Here is a 23,948-nt window from a genome sequence, read left to right on the forward strand (position 1 = left end):
ATCATGTGGAGCCTGAAGATCTAACGCATGTCATCAGTTTTTTGAGGCAAGTGCCTGAAGCACTGAGCTATCTCACTGACCCTAGACTCTTTTTTTTTTTTTAACCACATGCAACTTCTAAGATACTATTCTACCTGATAAGAAATCAAAGAGCTAAAGGAAAACTGTGGCCATGCACATGTGTTCACTTTACTTGTACCGAGGATCTAGACAAACATGAAAATGGAAATGTGGTGGCAGGGGTGCTTACCTAGTCCTTTAGGTGTAATACCACTGCTGTCAGCAGGATTAATGACCCAGTAGTAATATTTTAATGTGTGCATTAACTGCAATACTGTTCCAACTCTTCGTATGGTGGTATAGATGGTAGCAGTTCCAATAAACTCAGCAGACAAGTAGGTATATAGGGAAAGTTGAACCTAATATATAATTAAAGTAAATTTAAGTGCTTATTAAGTATAAATTCCATTTTAATTCAAATGCAAATTGGCAACAAACTATTACAATTTCTTGTGTGATTTTAAATAAGTTTTCTTAATAGCCATTTGTATCTTAAAAAGTAATAATCAAAATAAATACCCAATGAAAGTGATTTCAGTAAAGATAATCCACATGACCCAATTAGGAAAGAAGGTTCTCTCTCTAAGGATAATAGCCACTATCAATTATAACTGAGGCTTTAGCATAATTGTGGCTAATCTTATAAGAAATAAAATGATGTAGCTGTGTCTAGGACAGCTCCTAAGGAAAGGATCTGTTAGTAGTTCCTTGAGCACACCCTTCCCCAAGGGACCAGCTGCAGTGTTCATGCACTGCCATAACACGTGACAAAGGGTGCGGGACTCCCCTTTCTTCATGGAGTGCCACCATACAGAGCTATTATGTAGATTTTGTCCATATGAACATGACAATCGGGCACATTATTTAGAAGAGTGAACAATTATTAGCTGTGGACTTAGTGCCATAGTGAGATAAGCTTGATGAAAAACAGGAGTTCAACATTACTTACTCAGTTGTGAAAAAGATTTCAAAGCTACAAAAGACAATCCCAAATCACTATATTCCTCATACAGACCTAAGTTAGGATTAAATTCAATTATATTACAAAAGGTTTTTATGTAAATTTCTAGAAAAATACTGTGGTTTATGTATATACTTATATAAAAATATTTGTAATGATAAAACATCTGAGTTCAAAATGAAAGTAACTTCCTAGTCTAAATGATCACAGTGTTCTGTTCTCTTTTCCTAGTCTTTAATAGTTGCACACGATTCTCTTTGTTGACAAGCTATGAATCATATCTAATAACAAAAAAACAGTTCTACACCAAGTTTAACATTTAACTATAGTTTCATTTATTATATTTACATATTCAAATTTTTATCTCTGCCTTACACTGACTAGAAAATAAGCAAAAAAAAATGCTGAATGTTTTCAACTGGATACATTAGATTCAATAACTATAAACTGTATCATTAACTTTACTTTATAACATTAAACTAAAAGTAAATGAATGAACCTGAAATACAGACCTTTGCAGGTGTGTGTATCCAGATGGCTGGGTTGAATAAAATGTGGTCACAAAGCTGCTTCAGTAATGGTGCTCCATGAGATAAGCCATCCAGGTATTTTGCAAATGATAAAAACTGCTCCAAGACAGCTCTGGTTATGTGAACTCTTGATGACTAAAGGCAGAAACAGAAAGTCTATCTAGAAAAGTCTGTGATATCAAATTATATATTGTTTATAGGACTAATTCAAATAGTCCCAAAAGTTTAAATTAAAGGCACAAACGTGTATATTGTCTGTTCGTAAAAATGTAGTTAATGCAATTTTATGATATTCCTTTGAAGTGATAGCTTGTCCAGTTACAGATAAGTAACTCTTTTCAATATAAAGAAGTAAAGTAAATTATGAATAAGAAACTCAAAATGACAAAAGATCCTATAGAAATTAGAGTAAAATAATTATAATAACTTAAAGAAAAAAGAGTGCTTTTATTTAAAATCATTTCACAACAAGCACAGTAGAACCCTATGTTCTATTCCTCTAGGCATTTCAACACTGACAAATGAAGTTTGCTTGCCTCTGCACAAACCTGCCTGGCCTGGCCTGGCCATCACAAAATCAGACATGACTTTTCTGGACACAATGTTCTCATTTGGCTTCATGATCCTTAGATTAATCCAGAGACCTCTGCTCAAATATGACTTCCTTTGCGCTTTTATATCACTTTTGATGACACTCTGACCTTCTTCACATAACATTTTTGTGCAGAGTATTCCCATCACAAATGCTCAACTGCTAACACCAATATATGACTTATCACTAAACACAGCTAAACAATAGACCTTCCAAAACTCATGATCATTCTTCACAACAGTTTGATAAAGTAGACACTATCCTATGTAACTGATGAACATTTAAAATACAGCCTGCCTAAAGTGAGATGTCCTATAAGGGTGTAAAAGAGATTATTATAGCATATAATGAAAATAATGCTTTAAAAAGTGTTCTCACTTTTAAACTAATCAAATACTATAATAATGTTTTGGATATACGAGGCTAAAAATATTAATTCACTTGTAACTTTTTACTAAACATTTTAATTTGTATTTGATTCTTGAGTTATACTCCATTTGGCCAATGCTACCCTATAATAAAATTTCAAACAAAAATGTGGTCACATAGAAAACACATTGGTCTTCAAAAAAGTTGATAATCTAATCTCAAACGCCAAAAGCCTGTCAATGCCAACAAGCATTAGGACTATATTCATCTGATAGTAATTCATTGTTTACAGATAGGTTTTGAACTTGCTGAATGCCATGAACATATTGAACCTCTACACAAAGACGTTTGTCTTTTTATGCTCATTAATGCTACTGGAGAGTATATTTAGATACACACTTAATCTTTACAAAAACTTTCTTCAAAACTGAGTTTTATTGGTGACTCAAAGTTTTACCATGTGTACAATGAACTTTCTCTGCAATAGCATTTACTTTGGCCTGTGAATGGTACTTACTCATTATGTCTCATATTCTCTAAGTAATCCGTGTACCTTTCTTTCCTCGTGAAACAGAGCACACTATGTTATTGATCTTTTATCTTCCAGTCCTTTCTGTAATTCCTCAGTAAATGTTTAACTAATATTCATATTAAGTTCAAAAAGTAAGCAAGAACAGAAATGATAAACTGGGAGATTAGAAAAGATAAAAAGAAAACCAATTGTTCTTGAAGTGTTTACTTCAATTGATTGCTTTATATTTTTTTCTATTTTGTAATTTGTTTTCATTTTTACAAATAAAATAATCTTTTAAAAAGATGCAGCAATGCAGATGTTTAGCTAAGTAGTAGAGTGCTCTCTTCACATATGTGAGACATTTGGGAAAACACATACACACACAAGGGATTTATACTTGGGCAGTTAATAAGAATAAATCTTAGGCAGAAGCATCACAATGTGAACATCACAGAAATGTAAACTCTGGGATTCAAGCCATATGACATTAGAATATTTTAATTTATTCATTGTTTTAACAATTTCATACATTTTTCAATGTATTTAAATTCTTGTCACCTCCTATCACCATGTCACATTCCGATCCTCCTTACACAAGGTCAGGGAAGACAGCTGTGAAACAGTGTCTTCTGGACATGACATGGCCAATATCCCCATGAACACATAATTATGAAGTATATGAAGCCAAGTGCTGTGCATAGATGTGATCTCGTATGAAGGCTAAAGGAGGATGACAATGGGTTCTAGAATAGCCTGGTTGGAGAGTTAGTTCAAAAGAAAATAAAGAAGGAGCCTAGGGAAAAGGCTCATTAATTGTTCATGCAGAAACCCAGGTTCAACCCCAAGCACCTACACAGTAATCAAAATTGTTTGTAACTCCAGTTCCAGGGGATCTCTTCTTGCCTCTGCAGGCAGTAGGCACACAACTGGTGCATAGATATACATGCAGGCAAAGTATCCATATACTAAATAAATAAATCTTTAAAAAAAGAAATGGAGGAAATGGAAAGGAAGAGCACGGGAAAGCTATGGAACACATTAAATGTATAGGTAAATGTATTTGGAAATAGAATATGAAATATTAGAAAAAACAATTAGTGTCCACTGGGAAGTAACTAACCAGCAAATAGTAGCACTGAATGCTATAAGGAGCAACTTATGTTGAATAAAAGAATATTTGTCCAACATTTATAGTATATAATGGCTTAGCAGGAAATTTTACTTTATTGAAAAAAATCATTCAATACATGTATTGTCATATGTTATATAACTGTGGGAATTATTTTAATTGGTAAATGTGTATCATGAAATAGTTGAACCTTAATATTAATTTTACTTTTCCAAGATACCAAGGATGAGATCCACCAACCTAACTAAATCATATTAATCATCTGATGTTGGGGGACAGGTGACAACATTTATTTCAGAGACCCAGTATCAAACTCTAGCATTTTCAATAAAACAAATATAGACACAAAGGAAGACAAGCCCTAGGCTGACAGATCAATTAGAAGGGAAGAACTGTATATAGATACAAAAAATGAAATTTGTCTCTCGACCTGGATGTAAGGGTATAGAGCAAAAACCCTGGATACATGAAGGAGAACAGCTGTAGTATAAATCAATCCTGGAGAGAGCATAAAAAAGACCTAGACAAAGCTGGTGTCTGATATCATCTAAGACTTATATAACTAAACCTAACACTGAATTCACTGTTTAGATGGTTCTGTAACTTTCCTTATCACTGTGCTTGGGAAATTTTCTTGCCTGTTGATGTCCAGTTAAAAGTTTGACTAGTTTGATCCATCAGCAGATTGTTACTGGACAAAAAGAAAACGAAGTGGGGACATTGTTGTACAAATCAATACACTATTACTTTATTGAAGACATCAATCCACTCAAGTACAACACTCTCCTCTGAGTTATACTAAATAATCATCATTCTCCAGATCTAGCCAAATTACCTTAACAATGCTTGCAACTTACTTTTTAAATAGCCAGACATTAAAATTTTGTTGATAATTCAAGTTGAATGCTCTGTCGGTTTCTTGACAAGATGAAAACTGATAAGCTATTGTTATTTGGATGTGAAGTATTGTTCAGTCTCATGTAAGGAGGGCTTGGCCCCTAGCTGGTAGCACTATTATAAAAGGTGATAGAAAGTTCAAGTAGAGGCATCTAACTATAAGTAGTCACTACAGGCATGCCCTAGAAAGAGGTGAATGATTCAGGTGCATACAGAAGAAAATTAATAGAAGACTGGAGCAAGGTACTGCAAAGACCAGCATGTATGTATAATATGCACACGCTTATTGCTAGGAGAAAGGCAAAGAGGAATGACACAGTGAAGTCAAGCAGAGTGGTAACATATGATGCCAGAGGTATAAGATTAACAATTCAGTCAAATAAGGAGTAAGATCATTTAAAGTAGTATGAGTATAAGTAAAGGATGAAATATGTAAATATACTTGCCAGTTTTAGCCATTAGCCTGAAACAGCCTAGAGTCACCTAAGAAAGTAGTCTTAACTGATGGACTGCACATATTAATGATCACTTCCCTGTGGATACACCATGGGGGGTTATGTTGATTGTTAATTGATATAGGAGGTCCCAGCTCACTGTGAGTGGCACTATTCCCTAGGAAGGTAGTCCTGGGCTACAAAGAAAACTAGCTAAGCATGAGTCTGAGCCATCCACCTAGCCAGCTGGCATGTATTCTTTCATGGTTTCTTCTTCAAATTCCTGCCTGATTTTTTGCCCTCACTAACTCAATAATAGGCAGCAACCTGTAAGCTAAAATAAATGCTTTTCTCCCCTAACTTGCTTTTGTTCACTATTTTATCACAGCAAGAGATAAAACTAGAAAAATAACTAATGCGGAAAGAGGATGATATTGGGATTAAGATGGTATCCATGCATGTAGTGAGGAAAGTAAAGAGTAGGAAATAGCAATTGCTTCTGCATACAATAAGTTTTAAAGATATATTTATTGTATTTTTTGTGTAAGAGTGTTTTGCCTACATGTATGTATATGGACCATAAGCATGCCCAGTGACCAGTAAAGCTAGAAGAGGGCTTTTGGGTCCCCTGGAACTGGAATTATGGATAGTTATAGCCCACCATCTAGGTACTAGGAACTGAACTTGGATCTTCTGCAAGAGCAACAAGTGTTCTTAACGACTAAGATATCTCTCCAGTCCTGGATTTTGGATATATTCTGATGACTAGACATAATTATTGAGCGTTTGGATTTAGTGTGAGAAAAACCAGAGTCAAAATGGATTAAAATGTTAGGTCTAGCTAAATGATAACGAAATTGACTAAGATAAAAAGGACAACAAAATATCTGAGAGAAAAATCAGAAGCAATAATTTGGTAAATAAAATTTGTGCAGATCACTCACTGGACATCCTAGTGAGTACTGAAATGGAGAAAATTTTCAGAATAATTAGTATCTATAGGATAATGAAAGCAACCAAATGGATGACCTCAATTGAACGAGTTATAGGAGAAAAGATTTTCAAGAATAAGACCAGCAGGTAAGAGGTAGTCTTCAGAAGGAAATAGAGAAACTGACACAAAACTGAAGAAAGACATTGCTGGAATGTAATGTTGCAGCTGGTATCAAAGTAAAGAAAACTTAAATAACCAAACAACAAAACAAGGTCAGTGGAGCAAAGGTTTCAGCAATATGAATGCCAGTATAGTGATTATCTGAAAACCTTACAGGAACAAGAGTGTATCTGCGAGTAAATGGAAGTTTTCTATTTGGAAATTAATGAATATGGTTTGCAAAGTAAGAAACAAATTAGAACTTCATACGTGCAAACCAAAAATAGTTTAAAAATCAATATTATTATGACAAATTTTTATGAAAAAATTTTAAGATGATAAACAATTCAATTGGGTTTTGGAAAAAAACTATAAAATCTATTCTATTGCAATAGATTATATTTTAAATTATAATTATTAAATGCACTGTCCATGAGATCAGTAATAAGAGGTGTCCATTATTTAACCTCTAGTCAACACTGCATCAGAAGTCTCAGATAGTACAATAAAGCAACAGGAAAAACAGAAATAGTTATCAGAAAAGAAATTAAGTCATCAGTTTTGGATGATAATACTTCCACAAACAAAATCTTAAGGCATCTACAAAGGCCTATAATTAATGAGGGAGTAGCAATAGCAGTACAAATGGTATGAACTAATCAATAATTCTATTTCTATGTTCATGACAAGCCAAAAACTAAAAAAAAAAGGTTAAGACATGAAATAACATGTTTGATGAAAAATAAATCCATCAAAAATCAGGTAAATTTTATATGCACAAAAACAGAAGACATTGTAAATAATTAAAAAGATGAAACAAATATGTGAACTGAAGGGTTTAATAAAAAGATCACTATAACAAAATGAAGCTGCTTGTTTCATGAAAATTGATGAGTTAATGTATATAAAAATACAAAGACAAAAGGAGCGAGGTAATCTTAAAGAGCAAATAATAAAGAGAGATGACTGCATTATCAACTATTGAAATGTACCAAGAAGCTAGATAAAAACTGTTTACTGCCTACAAAACAGAAAACAAAATCTTACTTTCATAATGTCCCTGTTTTACAGCAAAGATGAGATTGCAATGCAGCAGAGCCATTATCTTTTCAAATAAATGGATTAGTGCATGTACTCAAGAATAGTGTTGTATTCCAGTAAACCACTGTAGACAAAACAGTGTAAGTCAAGAATGCATTAAATTCACCTAATATACTGGAATCTTAGCTTAGCAACATGCACACTTCACATCTTGCCTTTTCCCCCTCACATTTATAGGTCACTGCAAATTGTAGATCATGGTCATTCTCTATAGCACTTGCACAGGGAAAATCTTTTCAAATTGAGTTTTTGTGAGACAGAGTATTAGTAACCCAGACTAATCTCAAACTTGTATTTCTCCTGCCTCAGACTCCCTAGGCTTGGGAGAGAATTTTTCTCCAGTTTCTACTTTTATTCACAATTTCTTAATTCGAAGTCAATGCTTACATTCAAAGCATAATATAAAATGATATTTAATTACCAAACAATATTATCACTAAAAGATCAAAAGGTAACTTAAGAAAATGTGATTAGTGATTGTCAACTATACTAGTGACAAAAACTACATACACAAGTCATCAATGTGTATTACTTACCTTTTCAAGTAAGTAGCCAATGACTAAAAAGCCTTTTCCACCCAGCATCTGTTCTTGCATGGCTACTGAACTTTTAAGTAGTTCAACGAGGAATGCCAAAAGAGTAGCACTGTGTGTAAAGTACAGACAATTTCATTTTGTAGTCATTAAATATTTATTATAAACATAGTGCTCCATTTCAGTAATTTATTATGCCAAACAATAACAAACATTCAAATTAATTTCTATTTTGTTAAAACGCTGTATGACTTTTAATATACAAACATGTACATTTTCACAAGAGAAGATGTGGTTAGTTTTATCCTTCATATAAAAAACAATAAACTAAAAAAAACTGTATAATTTATATCCCAGTTAAGCATAAAATGTATCAATACATATATAAAAACTAATTCCTACTTTGAGTGAACCTTGCAAAAGAAACATATCACTATTCTATAATATATACACTATCATAATATTATATTTAAAACAGGCTATAACAGTTTGAAATATGTACAGGAAATTTTTTGTGAAGAACATACTTGTTCTTAAACTTATTTTAGAACTATTGTTTTTAAGCACTTATTTGATTTATAAAAATAAATCAGAAATTTCACATACCACTTATGTCCACACATGCCCTCAGGAAAGTTCATGAGAGCAAAGTATAGAAATGACTCATGTATTATAGAAGTGAGAAGCTGCTAAAATTAATTACACAGTGCACACAAACATATAAAATCAGATAAGAGTGGGTACCAGACAAGATAAGCACTTGATATATACATTGAATGAGTAAATGAGGAAACAAACGGAAAGTGACTGCAAAGAATTAAGCTTTGATAATGTATTTCTTCATGAGTTAGAGATATATTTTCAACCAGCAGCACTGACACATGAATGAAAATATACAGCCTTCATTATATGTGCTTAACACAGTTAGAAGAAATTGCCATATACTAGACTTTACCAGGAACTGAAATACTATCTATCTGAAATGTTTTGTAATATGCCTCATATTGCCTATGTATAATAAACACAGCAGTATTCTTTCTTAAAAATATTTAAGAAAATTTGATAATGAGGAAAGCTCATGATTATAAAAGAAATATATTTAACTGGACTTAAACTTACTTAGCTCTCCTGGTTTCAAAAGTATTGACAACACACCTCTCCAGTTATTTGGACTATCTATCTATCTATCTATCTATCTATCTATCTATCTATCTATCTATCTATCTACCTATTTATCTATCTATCTATCTATCTATCTATCTATCTATCTATCTGTTAGACTAAAAAAAGTTCTCATAACAAGAACCAACAGCAAAATGATCATTACCATTATTATAAAAAGTGACAATTGAACAAACTACTTGATATTCTGATAAGCATACTACCCAGAAATAAAGTACTTCGTCACAGGAAATTAAAACTTAATCATATTAGCTAGTTCTACATCCTTAAACCATACACACAAAAAAATGAAAATGAATATTACCAAACAGTGATACTCTTTTTACTTTGTCTCTGAGTCAAAGGTAAGTATTTCTAAGGAAAACACAACTAGCAAAGACTCCCTTGGGATTCTGTAAAGAAGCTATTAAACAATCTAGTTGATTTCAAATGAATTGGGTCAATAGTCAAGTCCATTTCACAAACAACCGCTTAAATCTACTATTACGTATAACATTTCTGTTAAATGTTTGAAAATAAAGAAAGCTGCTGCATAGACATTCCACAATTTTCAAACCTATTCATGGAATTTCACCTACACATGAGTTAGGAAAGTGGGTTCCTAAGCATCAGAACTGTCAAAAGAGAAGACTCAAGTCTGCCTTGCAATGGTCCCTATGATACATTAAGGAAGAGCTGGAACTATTCTTTGAGAAAGTCACACACACATGCACATAAAATTACAAAGATGCCATGGACTTTTATAAATCTTTTATATCACAAAATTATTCATTTGCAGTCATGTAATGTGTGAATTCAGGCCTCTAAGTACAGTGCCACTCCTGTGCAAAAGCAGAAGGACACACTTGTTATAATTCAAAATTGTGAACACAAGATCATGCTGTCCATAAAACATTGATTCCACTTTGGTATTATCCATGACAACAGAAAACTCAAATGCATTTACTAACCAAAGCATTTGTAATTTATACCTAAGACCAAATGCAATAATCGTATCGCATCTTTTCAAAAAAAAAAAAATCTTAAAATAAGGTATTTCTGACAAAGTGGACTTAATAGCAAATAGATGGCCATCTTTGAAGATGTACAATTTCAAACGTAATTTAACAAACTTACCAGTAACTAAAATGCATCGGATTGCTGCAGGGCTCACAATAAACTTGCAAAATTCTGTGTACTGCCATACAAAATTTCTCTCCATTCTTGCCTATTTCCAACTCCCCTAGATACAAAGGCAAATATAAAGGATACTTCAGCCCATTCCTATATCTACTGTATTCCACTTCCTGTCTAGAACACATCACTTCATGTGTCAGGGTCTAAACATATACACTAAGCCAAAAGAAAAGCAAGCAGCTCTGTCAGCCAAAACTAAGAAAACATAAAACATGGCTGTCAAATACAGCTTCAGCCAGCCAGAGACAGACTGTCAGAGGGTTCCTGGACAGATTGGAGGGTATTAATTATTATGCAGTAATAGAAAACTGCTAACCTTTCCAATTAAAAGTACTATAATGTATTATTTTCCAAGTAACAATTCTACTTTAGGAATGGTTGGGGATTTTAAATCCTGTCTCCTTTGAAGGGCAATGACACTAATAATCTACTATGGGGAATTTTCTCCTGAAAACTTAATTACCATCTTCCAATTCTTAATAAGCTTTGATTAAGTTAGCAAATAATTTTCATGTATCATTATTTGTGAGAGCTAAACATCAGAGGGTGAAGAGGTAGCATGATACCAACAACTCAGGATATTTGTTGTTAAGGCCTGCTCACCATCTCAGTAGAGAATCATATAACAGTTGTGAACAACATATGAGAATATTTAGTCACTATATTTAATATAAATAATTTTAAATGAAAATTTATACACTATATTTTCATTCTATTAAAATGTATGTGAATATAGATTGACTTATTTTCAGTGCTTTTTCCACTTCGTGTTTCAAAATAACTAATGTAGACTATTCATTGATAGAATCAAGAAAGTTTTAATATCTTTGGGTACTTTTAGTATTCAGATACACAAGATATTGCAAAGATATGCCTCCTTTGTAAATGAAGTTAGAAGGAATGAACATATAATCTATGAACATTTCTAAAGCCATCTCATATAAAAATAGAATCTGAATACTTGATTTTTATATTAAAACAAACAAGCTATCATATCTCAGTTGGCTTTCAAAATAAACATCTTTTTATTAAAAAGAATGTAATGAACCTATGCAAAACTTAAAGATTTTTGCTGAGGCCCAATACCTTAAAAATGGTGAATTTAAAGCCGGGCGGTGGTGGCGCACGCCTTTAATCCCAGCACTCGGGAGGCAGAGCCAGGCGGATCTCTGTGAGTTCGAGGCAGCCTGGCTACCAAGTGAGTCCAGAAAGCGCAAAGCTACACAGAGAAACCCTGTCTCAAAAAACAAAAAAAAAAAAAAAAAAAATGGTGAATTTAATATCTTAAAAACCCTATAGGCAAAATGAGTGTTAAATTAAATTCAAAAGTAGATTAAGATATCCTTAAAATCTTTTGAAAATAATATCACTTTTCATCTCTTTAAGTAGCCTAATGTTAAAATACACTAAAATCTTTCAAAATTATTAAAATCATATAAAATATCTACTAAACCACAGATTCTGTGCTATTTTGTCACCCCCAAGACAAGATGATCATTCTGTGTCGGGTGCAAAGAAAGGACAAGGCTGATCCAAAAAAATTTGTGAGACCCTGTCACAAACTTATAACAAGCGGAGGGTCTGGGTAGTGGGGGAGGTGATCCAGGGATATAGGTAAGTGGAGAAAAGCTTACCTAGCATGCGTAAGGAAATAAATCTAATTCCCAGTACTTAAACAAGTTTTTTTTTTTTAATAAAAGAATCATTATCTCAGAAGAGTTAACCTTCTTTAGAGTTCAGAAAGGCCTAAACCAAGTTCCTAACTGCAATAGCAGTTTTTGAACAAGGTGCTCCTAAGGACATCACTTGCAAGTTCTGCAAGGAAACACTGGCACAGGCAAGGCCGCCTTACTCAGTGGGCACAGAAGCATCACAGCAAAGGCAACTGCTTCCATACAACAACTGCACCGCTGGCAGAAGAAAGGACAGACAGAAGCATGGGTGGTAGCACAGGGTACCTTCTGGGTATTTTTTGCAAGAAATCTTTGCTCGTTAATTTCAATGTTTTCATTTAGGTGATTTAAACATGAAAATACTTAAGAGATTTGCAGAGATGTTCTAAAACTCAAGTTTTTATATTTTCCTCTGTTATAGGTTGTGACTTTATATTTCAACATCCTACATCTGACAGATACAAAAAAAAACTTCAAAGTCTAAAATTTTACTATTTAGATGTACCAATGAAAGAAACAAAAATGTTAAATGTATACATTGCCTGAAGAGATGGCTCATCAGTGAAGAGCACTGGTTGCTCTTGCAGAGGACCAAGGTTTGGTTCCTAGCACCCATATGGTAGCTTATTTGTATCTCCAGTTCCAGGGGATCTGGTGCTCTCTTCTGGCCTCCACGGGCACCCACAAATTAAAATGTCCTTGTGCTCACCCTTCTGCTTTGGACTCACACCACCTCAATACCTGTAACGTAGCAAGAATGCTTCTCTGTCACTACAGCTCTGACTTTTTAAGAAAGTCATGTAAGTGGAGTAAGTACGTGATCTTCCAAGGTTCCCTTCTAGACTTCCATATATTGCCCAAATTTGAGATTCATCCCAGTAAATACATATTTCAGAGTATTTTTAATTTTTAAATGTTTCATGGTAGAAAATGAGGAGTCATTGTGGACAACCATTCATGTCAGGAGAGCACTAAGGTTACAGCAAGGCAGTGTGAATAAGGCTACTATAAAAATAAATAAGGACTCTTGCATATGAGCAGTTTCCATTCTTTTCTCATAAATAATACCAAGGAGGAGAAAGCTAAAATACACATGATATGGCTGACTTAATACAAAACTGCCAAACTATATTCCAAAGATGCTGTACCCTTTGGTAATCCTGCTAATATTGGTGTTCTGCTCTGTGGCACATCACTGCCAGCATCGGCAGCACAGGTGTTTTTGTTGTTGTTGTTTCATTTTTTGTTTTTCTTTTATTCCCCTGGCCATTCTACTAGGTGTACAATGCTATCTAACAGTGATAACCTCCCCCCATCAGCAATGTTGAAAACCTTCTTGAGCTACTCTGACACATTCATTTTAATAATGTGTCTACTTAGGTGGGATTTCTTTGACAATGTTTTAATTGGATTATTTTTTATACTTGAGTGTGGGGATATATTGTGTACCCTAATATAGTTTGCCTGAGGATCAGAGGACAGAGCCGGCCACTAGATTAGACATAGAAGTCAGGCAGTGTGGCACACACCTTTAATCCTATCACTTGAGATCTCATGCCTTTGCTTGGGAAGCACACACATCTTTAATCCTAGAAAGTGATATGGCAGGGTAGAAAAGGTATATAAGGCATGAGGAAACAGGAACTCACTCTCTTTAGGCTGAGGATTTTGTAGAGGTAAGAGCTAGTGGCTGGCTGTTCTGCTTCTCCTGATATCTGGCTCTGGATTTTTTATTAAAAGAACATCTAAGATTCGAATAACACTTGAGGGCTAACAGTGCTTTGTATACCACTGAAAGAAGCCTTCTTCAAATAAGAAATGGGCTATTATTTCCATCTGTAGCATGTTTTTTCATATCATTTTTGTTTGAGAATTCCATCTATGTATATAATGTGTTTTGATCAAGTTCTTTCCCCCCCACTACACTTCCCCTGAAATTTCATGTGCTCTTTTTCTGAAGTCTAACAAGTCCATTTAGTGCTAACAGTATGTGCCTAGGTATGGAACCATCTACTGAAGCGTGGGTACCTCTTGAGGTGAAAAACACCTCCAAAAAAGATAACCCATTCCTTGTACCATGGTTTTTATTTGATAGTTACGGTGTCTGGAAGAGGCACTGTCCCTTCATTATAGGGTAACACCATTTAAACTTTTAAAAAATATATTATGCATCTTAGGAAGCTTTACAAAAGCAAAAAGTAAAGCTTTTTCAAACTGGTACTGCCACTATGGAAATAGGCTGGGAGCTTGCTCAAAAAGCTAGTACCAGACGTACTATATTGTCCATCTATACCACTGTGGTGGTTTCAATGAGAATGGCCCCCATAGGCTCATATATTAGACTGCTTAGTCATCAGAGAGTGGTACTGTCTGAGAGGGATTAGGAGGTGTGGCTTGTTGTGGATGAAGTGTGTCACTAGGTGTATGTTTAAAATGCTCGTCAGGCACAGTGTCACTCTCTTCCTGCTGCCTGCGGATCAGGATCTAGAACTCTCAGCTACTTCTCCATTACCCTATGTGCCTGCATGCTGCCATGCTCCCTATCATGATGATAATGGACTAAATCTCTGAAACTGTGAGCAAGCCCAAGGAAATGCTTTCTCATAATTGCCGTAGTCATAATGTCTCTTCACAGCAATAGTACAGTGACTAAAAAACCACCTTAGGCATATACTCAAAGGACACTATATAAACTACAGAGATAGTAGTTCACCTATGTTTACTGCTGCTCTGTTCACAATAGCTAGGAAATAGAAATAGTCTATATGTCCATCAACTAATGAATGGATAATGAAAGTGGAGTGCATTTACTTAAATTTCTTTTATTAGCAATTTGAAGTTTTCAGCACTCAGAACCTATACATATCTTACGCAATTTATGCTTAAACACTTAATTTTTTTACATATTCTTTTAAAAGTCTCTGTGTGTGTGTGTGTGTGTGCGCGCGCGCGCACACGTGCGTGCGTGCCTGCCTGCCTTTCTCAGTGTGTGTATAGGCCTGTGTATGCAGGTACATGCAGAGACCAGAGGCACTAGCTCCCTTCAGCTGGAGTTACATAAGGATGTTAACCATCTGATGCAGGAACCAATCTCCTAAGTTCTCAGGTTCTCTGCAAGAACAGTATGCCCTCCTGAACACTAAACTATCTCTCTAAGCCTCTGAAACCACCCTTGAAAGTATTTTTTTAATTAGGTGTCGTACAGCACATTGTAAGATACAGAGAAACATAGTTTAATTTTGTTTGAGAATATTTAATCCTACACTTGCTAAAGAGTGTAAAACTACTCAACTAAATCTGGAATTTCATGTGTGTCAATTCCTTGAGAATTTGTATAAAGAAATTCATGCCATCTTTGAAAACTGATCATTGTCATTTTCTGTTTACAATCTCTGTAACTCATCTTAGTTTTCTTGTCTTGTTGCCCCTGATATAGATCAAGTCCATATATACAGCACAGTAGAGGCTTTAAAAACTGCATAGGCTCACAGTAAAGAACACTACCCTTTCTAGGATCTCACTGACACTTTCACTTCCCTTATTAAAAAAAAAAAAAAAAAAAAAAACTGAGACTTTTTCTTTTCCTTCTTTTATATTTTTCTCTAACTCTTCCTATATCCAAAGCTACCAGTAGGAAAACTGAGACAATAAAAAATTAAAATTAAAAAAAAGAAAGCTCAGAGATGATTTATTTCAATGGCCAAAGGAAAGGATGCCCCTCCCTCAGGTTTGGCTGTAATAGGTTGGGCTTCATTAGTGTATCTGCTTTCGTGGAGATGAGACTGACTGCTAGAAATGAGGACACAAAAGGCAGGATGAAGAAAGGAAAAGGAACAATAACTTCTCTACTAGAAATAAAGGGTTTCTCTTAGAGATGTAGTCATTCTCACTCATATTCTCTGGTTTCTCTGAAAACAGCACCCCCATACCTTCTTCCTCAATCCTAGGTTTCTAGTGTATATAATTCATCCCTGAGTATACAGAAGTCACAAACTATAATGAGCACAACACTACCTTAAAGGTACTATGAAGTCTGCACCATTTACTCACTCTACCTACTACTCTGTACTTTTAAGAGCTCTCAAATAGTCAATAAATTTTGCCAAATAAAAGATTCTTCTCATAATGAGAGACAGAAATAAATAGAATATGCTCATTACAGGAATGTTTATTTCTTACTAATTTAATTGACTCTTCAAACTAAGATGGTCCAATGTAATTCACTATCTTGTGATTTTTGTATGCTAACGAGAAAATTTGTGATAAATACTACATTACCAGTTAATCATATTTATATAGTGTCACAGTGTCAATTGTCTTCAGATCCTTTCATAACGTTGAGCTGCCATTCTGATCAAGAACTATAGCAATTCACAAGATAAGAAACTAGTACACCAGAGATGACACTAGTTATCATCATTCCCATGTTAGCTTCCTTCTCCTTATATAAACAGACTATATTGCCCAGCTCCATTATAGTTAGCCATGTGTCTAAATCAACAAAATGAGAGCAGAAGTCTCTAGTGGGATCAAAGGTAAAGAGTTCATGTGTAATTCTCTAATCTCTTTCTTATAATAAAATAAATACTGGCTCCTCTGAGATATGAGAGTGAGATTTAAAAGCAAATCCCTAAGTGACTGTATCTGTCCGTGTTAATAATATGTCTTTCTTGAGGAAAGCCACCAAAGTTCATGTATAATTTGACACTGCATTTTTTATCCTAACACAAGCAGACCTGAAGAAAACCAAAACACTATACACTACTATGTACTTCAAAATTTTGTCCCACTAGTCTCTCCTTACTTAATTCTAATTCTTCATTATCTTCACATTATATATTCTAGTATACTTGGGTCAGAAAGCTACAGCAACAACAAACTTGTCTCAGTTCTTACAATACTTTGCAAAAGCTATTCATGATACTTAGAGACCACACACTTTAACAAACATACACACTGACATGTGGAGGACAGAAACTAGATTATTTTATTAATATTTAAATTATGTGAATGCTGACTCATGAGAACAATTTTCAAATTATTATTGTTTACGCACACAATTCCAAAACAGCTTTTTTTTTTGGCTTCTGTAACTTCACTCAGTAGGTATAGATACAAATTATGAAGTGTAACCTAAGACCAATCCTAAAATTCCTTTTAATATCCAGCCAATATAAAATGATTTTCCTCTATGGATTTACATCATCCTTACTCAATGTTCCCTACCAACCAGTTACTCCAGCTGTGGGCAAAGAAAAACCTGACCACTTGACTAAAACAGAAAAGGCAACACCAACATCCCATTTCAAAAATCTTCACGCTATTTTTTTGTAACTAGATTAATGTCTGTAAGAGACACTGGCTAGAGGTGGTTCTTATATGAGTCATCTGTTCTTACATGAAGCAATAGAACGTTTCATTTTGAGACATCTGCTTGAGTCATGGATTTGAGGCTGTCAGTAAGTACAAATATCCTTGCTTCTCATGAATGTCTAGATTTTGGCTGTAATATTGATGGATGCCATGACTCCTTTTAGGGATCCAAAGTCATTCACAACTTTACAAAATCCAGGAAACAAAAAATTGCTACTTTTATTGAAAAAAAAATCTTACTGCATGTTACTGATGATATGTTAAAAAATTTACATAACTTACGGCTTCTCCCTCCTTTAATTGTTAAGGATATTTACTGTAGACCACGAGCCATGAAGGCATTAACTATAGATCAAACTTTGGCTTAGGTATTAATAGTTCCTCTTTCCAAATATTGTTTACATAAAAGAAATAACTGCACATATTAATGGGGTAACATGTTATCTTTCTGTATGTGTATAACTGTGTGATGTTTAAATGATTTTAAGATATCTGCATCCTCATGCATCACTTATGGTAAAGACATTCACTTATGGTAAAGACATTCATAGTCCCTTATCTAGAGTCACAGTCCCATGTACATGATATCAGGGCTACTCATTCCCATCGTTAAACTGTAATTTGGTACCTACTGATTTTGTCCCACTGGTCTTTTCTAGATTTAAGTTCTAAACTTTCCTTATGTGAAACCAGGCACCAACTGTAGTAGAAATATTTTAATAAATGCATATGTTTTAGATGTTCCTACAAACAAGATTTACCTCAAGAACTCCACAAACTGCTCTGAGTTAATATTTTTTAAATCCCATTTATTGTATAGAAAATTTGGCACAAGAAAAGAAAATGTAATAGAGAATACTGAATATTCCAGAATTTTTCTTGAATCCCTCCGGCACGTTGTCTTTTTTGCTGCATTTATCAGATATGCAACTGAGGAAGGCATGTAAAAAATAAACAAAAAAAATCTCATTCATTTTCTTGGAAACCGATGGATATTCACAATTAATTTCTTTCTATGAATAACTGTTCAAAAACATAAATATGTTTTCAAGATGCTTTGAGTCTCTCCATCCACAAAAGCTGTCAATAAAAATCTTCAATACTCAGATTCAAAGTAACACTGCCCATTAATAAAGGTGAATTGTAAAGGAAGTATCTAGAGTGAAATAAATTTAATGTTTTCATCAAACTATCATAGAAAATCTCAAAATGGAATTCAGAAACCGATAAATGTCAAGGATTTATACAGAAATTAGAGTCTAAAATACAGATGTTCTAAACATTTGTAAGATAGAAAAGTACCAGGATAATAAACTTCTGTTATTATTTGAATAATTATTGAGGGCTAAGCACATACTTTCTTCTGTGTCCTTGGCAGAAATCTATCTGCAAGTCTGTTTTTGTTTTTTGCTTTTAAATCATAAATTAATGGTGTCAAGACAGCCCTTTATAAGGACTCGTTTATAAATTCAACATCCAAGTTCCTCTTAGACTTAGGAGAAATGCTGAATGTGTCCAATTCACAGTCACATGAGAATATATGGTAGAATAACCAAGCAGTTCATGGCACTATGTATGTCTGCACATGACCCTTGTGCAAGATGCTCAATTCATAGGAACTGATCCGTACAAACTTCTTTCCCTTGGGCTCCTGACCACTAGTCTACTAGAAATCCTTGAATTCTCATATTTAATTCAACCGTGCCTGAACTGTATTAAAGTAGTAACTAGTAAACCTGGCTTTCAGAGTTACAAAAGTTCCATGTCAAATCTACAACTGCTCTGAGCCAACTGTAACTTCAAAGAAGACAGCATCCCCAAATCTTTCCAGCAAGATTCTCTTCCATCTTTGCCTTATTGTGATCTTGCCTTTAAGTTTCACACTGAGTTACCATGTAATAAGAGATGAAACTTAAAAGCAGAGATTTTGCTAGTAACTTGTCCAAAAAGAAATTAATCTCTCTGCCAAAAGGAAAGTATGACCACCATGAAAGCCTCTAAATGATACCCCAACAAAGTAATATCAAAGCAATTCTACAAAGGCCTTCCATGTTCTGTTAGGCTACTAAAGGAGAGATTCTCAATGATGTTACCTGAAATAACTTATACGACAAATGAACCACAAAGAAAAAAAAATATTAACACATTTGAATTTGGAAATAACAAGTATTGTTTAACATTTTTATAGTATCTGCCCCTAAACTTTCAAAAAAATATTTGAAATTGTCTTTTCTGCATCAAGTAATCAACAGAAAAAGAAGAAATTTGTTGTTCAGAAAATTGTACTGTACAGAGAGACATGCCTATCAAGAGATTAAGAGTTTGCTCAAACACAATGAAGATTTATAGTACCAGAGAAGGGTAAGTATAACTGATGCTCTACAAAATCTAAAATTCTAGTCACATTCAGATTCTGAATCTCCCTGAAGAAAAACAAACAATATTAAATGAAAAATGAAAATGAAAAATGAGAAATTTACGGGGCCACCAAATCTATGACTTTAGGGAACATATTAGAACAGGTTAATAACAATCCAGTCTTCTGTCTAGATAAATAAAACAAAATGGCCACCTGCCATCTATTATTTCTATGAGCTGTACCTAAGTAGTTTCACTTCAAAAATGGTTTCCTTAGCCGGGCGGTGGTGGCACATGCCTTTAATCCCAGCACTCGGGAGGCAGAGCCAGGTGGATCTCTGTGAGTTGGAGGCCAGCCTGGGTTACCAAGTGATTTCCAGGAAAGGTGTAAAGCTACACAGAGAAACCCTTGTCTCGAAACCACCACCACAACCACCCCCACAAAAAAAAAAATGGTTTCCTTACAATTCACTGTTGCTGTTTGGTTTTTTTGTTTTGTTTTATATTGTGGCTAACAAGGAAATTCGACTATTAAGTGCAGTAACATGTTCTTCCATAAAAGTATTAAAAAAAATCAAGGAAGCTGGGCGGTGGTGGCGCACGCCTTTAATCCCAGCACTTGGGAGGCAGAGGCAGGCGGATCTCTGTGAGTTTGAGGCCAGCCTGGTTTCCAAGCGAGTTCCAGGAAAGGCGCAAAGCTACACAGAGAAACCCTGTCTCGAAAAAAAAAAAAAAAAAAAAATCAAGGAAATAAGATTGAATGAATTACTTTAGTAAATATTTAATAAAGTATTTAAATAAAATTGAAAATAAAAGCACTAATTATATTTTATATCGACAACATCAACCTCCACTAGGAGAAACCATCTTATAAAAACACTGGTTTTACTTCTTTGGCTTAGCATACACAATCACATGTTATGTTTTGGCTAGTTGGATTAAAAGCACATAATAAAAGTTAACAATCTTTGTATAGCAGTACATTTTCTTGAATTAAAAATCAAAAACATTTGATGTCACTTTTTTGAATAGAGCAAAATAAGTTTACGATAGCTAAACAATGAAGCATCTAAGTTTAATGTATGACAAAAGAGCTCATTAGGACTGATTATTGCTAAGGGGACATATAAGTCAACTTGATCACAGGAATAACTTTGGTAAGTCGAGACAGAATGATTTAAGACAGGAAAGAAAAGAATTATTTAACTTTACTAAACTAACTAACATGTCGCAATTTTCACCTTGTAAGAGGACCTTTGAAATACATGATCAATGATACAAATGTTATGTGAAATTCTCTATGAGTGGTGTCTTACATTCCATCATTCGAGGATAAAACCTACAGGCATAATTAAAAGTAAAAAAACTACTTTGTCTGGGAAATACTTACAGACCTACATGACTTCATTTAAATTATTACTTGAAATTAATTTTTAATTTATGAAATATCATAGTCTAGAAGCATTCATAAGATTCTACATGTGGCTCTGAACTCAAGCCTTCTTAGTCAGAACCTTTACATCCACCCTCACTAAGCTTTTATGATCCTGTGATTATTTATGCTCACTCTTTCTCATCATCAGTAGAATACAGTTAGCTCACATAACATGAGGATAATATTTAAAATATTTTATTGGGCTATAGTTTACAAATGATAGTAGCTTATTTTATGTTTTACAGAAATAAGATATTGCTGACACGAACAATCACATTTGGTTATTTATCTTTGAACAGTCTTTAGTAAACTGACAGTGAAAGTGTCTTTCAGATGGAACAGACACAATACAAGAGTAAATACTCAAGGAATATCATATACAACTTCTATCAACTCATGACTAATCCTACGATCAGAAATCAGAGTACAGAAGAGAGTTGAAACCAAAAGAAACTTTATCTTTGCTCCACAGAATTTCTGCTGAGAACTTCCAATACACTTTTGCCTCATGGGAAAAAATCAACTTAATCATTGGTTCAAAAAACATTTACACTGTCACACAATGAAGAAAGAATGCTTGTTTTGTGTGCATCACCTAAAGTTTTTAACTGCTTGTTCTTATTTCAAAATGTCTAATTTTACCTGAACCAAAGAAGGGCTCAAAGATATTTGGATGTTTGGTTGTTCACAGCGATGTTCAAGGTAGTTAATAATTGTAAGGAACATATAGTTTCGCCAACATAAGACATTGGCCTAATTTACTTACTAAACTACAAATTTCTGAACAACTACTACATGGATTGCCACAAGCTATTTGACTCTGCTCAGTATTATTCATCTACAAGTCAATTACAGTTTTGCACACTGATGAAGGTTACACCTATGTATTTTCTTTAAAGGCAATCAAGACAATTACTCCTAGAGATTAAGTACTACAGTAGAAGACAAGTCCAAAAACCATCTTAGAATGTTCAGGCTTCTGAATCTGGTGTTAATTTCTATACTGTTATCATAACAGCCAAAATACAAAGTTCAAAGTCCTGGTCCTATTTCAGTAATTAAGTAGATATCTAATGTAAGTAACATCATTAGTAGAAAGGAAGTCACATGTAAAGTAATATGAGCCTTTGCTATATTACCTTAAAAAGAATAGTGATACACAGTACTGAAAATACAAAATCAAAGCATATGATAAAACCTTATAGAATTATCTAGCTCACTCAACCTAATAACAAACCCAGAGGGTTTGTAGATCTACCTGCATATCTTATTCTGCATAACTGAAGTCCCTATTATTCAAAGGCTATATTGCTACAAACTGTGGTGTGAAAGAGTTAATAATGTACTGTAAATTGCACTAATAATATTAAGCTCAAGATCTGAATCCTAAACTAAGTGACCAGAAAGTTCAGGAATTGATTGATAACATAATAATGCAACATTCAGGATAAAATAAAGATAGAACAATCATCCTACACAAGTAAGTCACGCATCCGACTCCAGAAAATAAGTTTACCCTCAGTGAGTTTAATTTTGCGTCCTCCTACATCGAACCAAAACTGAGGCTATGAAAACAGTAAAAAGTTTTATAAAAAGGCACTGCTTAATGCATGGAAAATAAAATGCTTCAGAATGAAACACAGAAACTAGAGCAAAACGTTATTATAGCTTAGCTCAATTTCTCTTGAAAGACACTGAAAATGAGATTTTGTATATTTAATATACAAACAAACAGTTTTTAAAAGTATACTGAACTTTCATTGGAAAATTAAGGCATTTTAGAGTGATTCTTGTTTATTTGAAACAAGTTAATACTGGCTAACCTAAAATGATAATCCTACTTTAAAGCAAGAAATTCTATAAACCTTTATATAGCTAAAAATCTGTATTCATCAAGTGAGAAAGAAATCATCTGTAACAAGTTGCTTTTTGCATTTTATGAATAAATGGCTCTCTTGCTGACACACACTGTATTATATGCTGGTCCCTATGAAGAGTAAACATTAAAAGACTGTACAACTGACAACAAATGTTTATAAACAGCATGCCTCAGATATCAAAGACTATAAAACGCTTAATGAAATAATAATAGGAAAGAATTCAAGGGAGCATACAATGGAATCCCACAGTGTCTTAGATGTGGATGTGTACTGTTATTAAAGAGGATTAGAATTTTTTTCCTATGACATGTTTTCTATCATCTATAAACTAAGGACAAAGTGTACATCATTAAATAAATTGGAATTAGTATTTATGAGGGGGACCTGAGATGTATAGTAAAAACAAAGTAAAAAATCAGAATGTTTAATTCTCCCCTTTTACCTCCTTGATTAAATAAACACAACTTAAATATTAAGTTAAATATAAGCACTGAAATGAGTTTTGAACTCAAGCATAAAAGACTTCCATATATGTTGGTGAAAAGGCCCAAATAACCATTAGAAGTGTTACTAGCACTAATATTTTATAATAGCTGTCCATAAAGAAATACATTATTGTAGTAATTTTAGTTATAACACTCCAAATTACCTTATTTCT

The 23,948-nt window shown here is 33.9% G+C and overlaps 1 protein-coding gene across 8 annotated transcripts in view; it reads right to left on the minus strand.

The window, feature by feature from the left end:
* The window catches only part of Nbea (neurobeachin), a 544,486-nt gene that overhangs the window by 416,157 nt on the left and 104,381 nt on the right, over positions 1-23,948 (minus strand). For 7 of the 8 annotated variants that reach the window (XM_028882144.2, XM_037206608.1, XM_028882142.2 and 4 more), the window contains exons 11-13: positions 8,217-8,325; positions 1,534-1,686; positions 251-419 (exon numbers count right to left, since the gene is read on the minus strand). In XM_028882144.2, the coding sequence (XP_028737977.1) occupies positions 251-419; positions 1,534-1,686; positions 8,217-8,325 (431 nt within the window). Of the gene's footprint in view, positions 1-250; positions 420-1,533; positions 1,687-8,216; positions 8,326-10,511; positions 10,618-23,948 lie in introns of all 8 variants that reach the window. The other variant, XM_028882145.2, reaches the window with a different exon arrangement.

Source organism: Peromyscus leucopus, chromosome 6 (genome assembly GCF_004664715.2).
Source record: "Peromyscus leucopus breed LL Stock chromosome 6, UCI_PerLeu_2.1, whole genome shotgun sequence".
NCBI lineage: Eukaryota > Metazoa > Chordata > Mammalia > Rodentia > Cricetidae > Peromyscus > Peromyscus leucopus.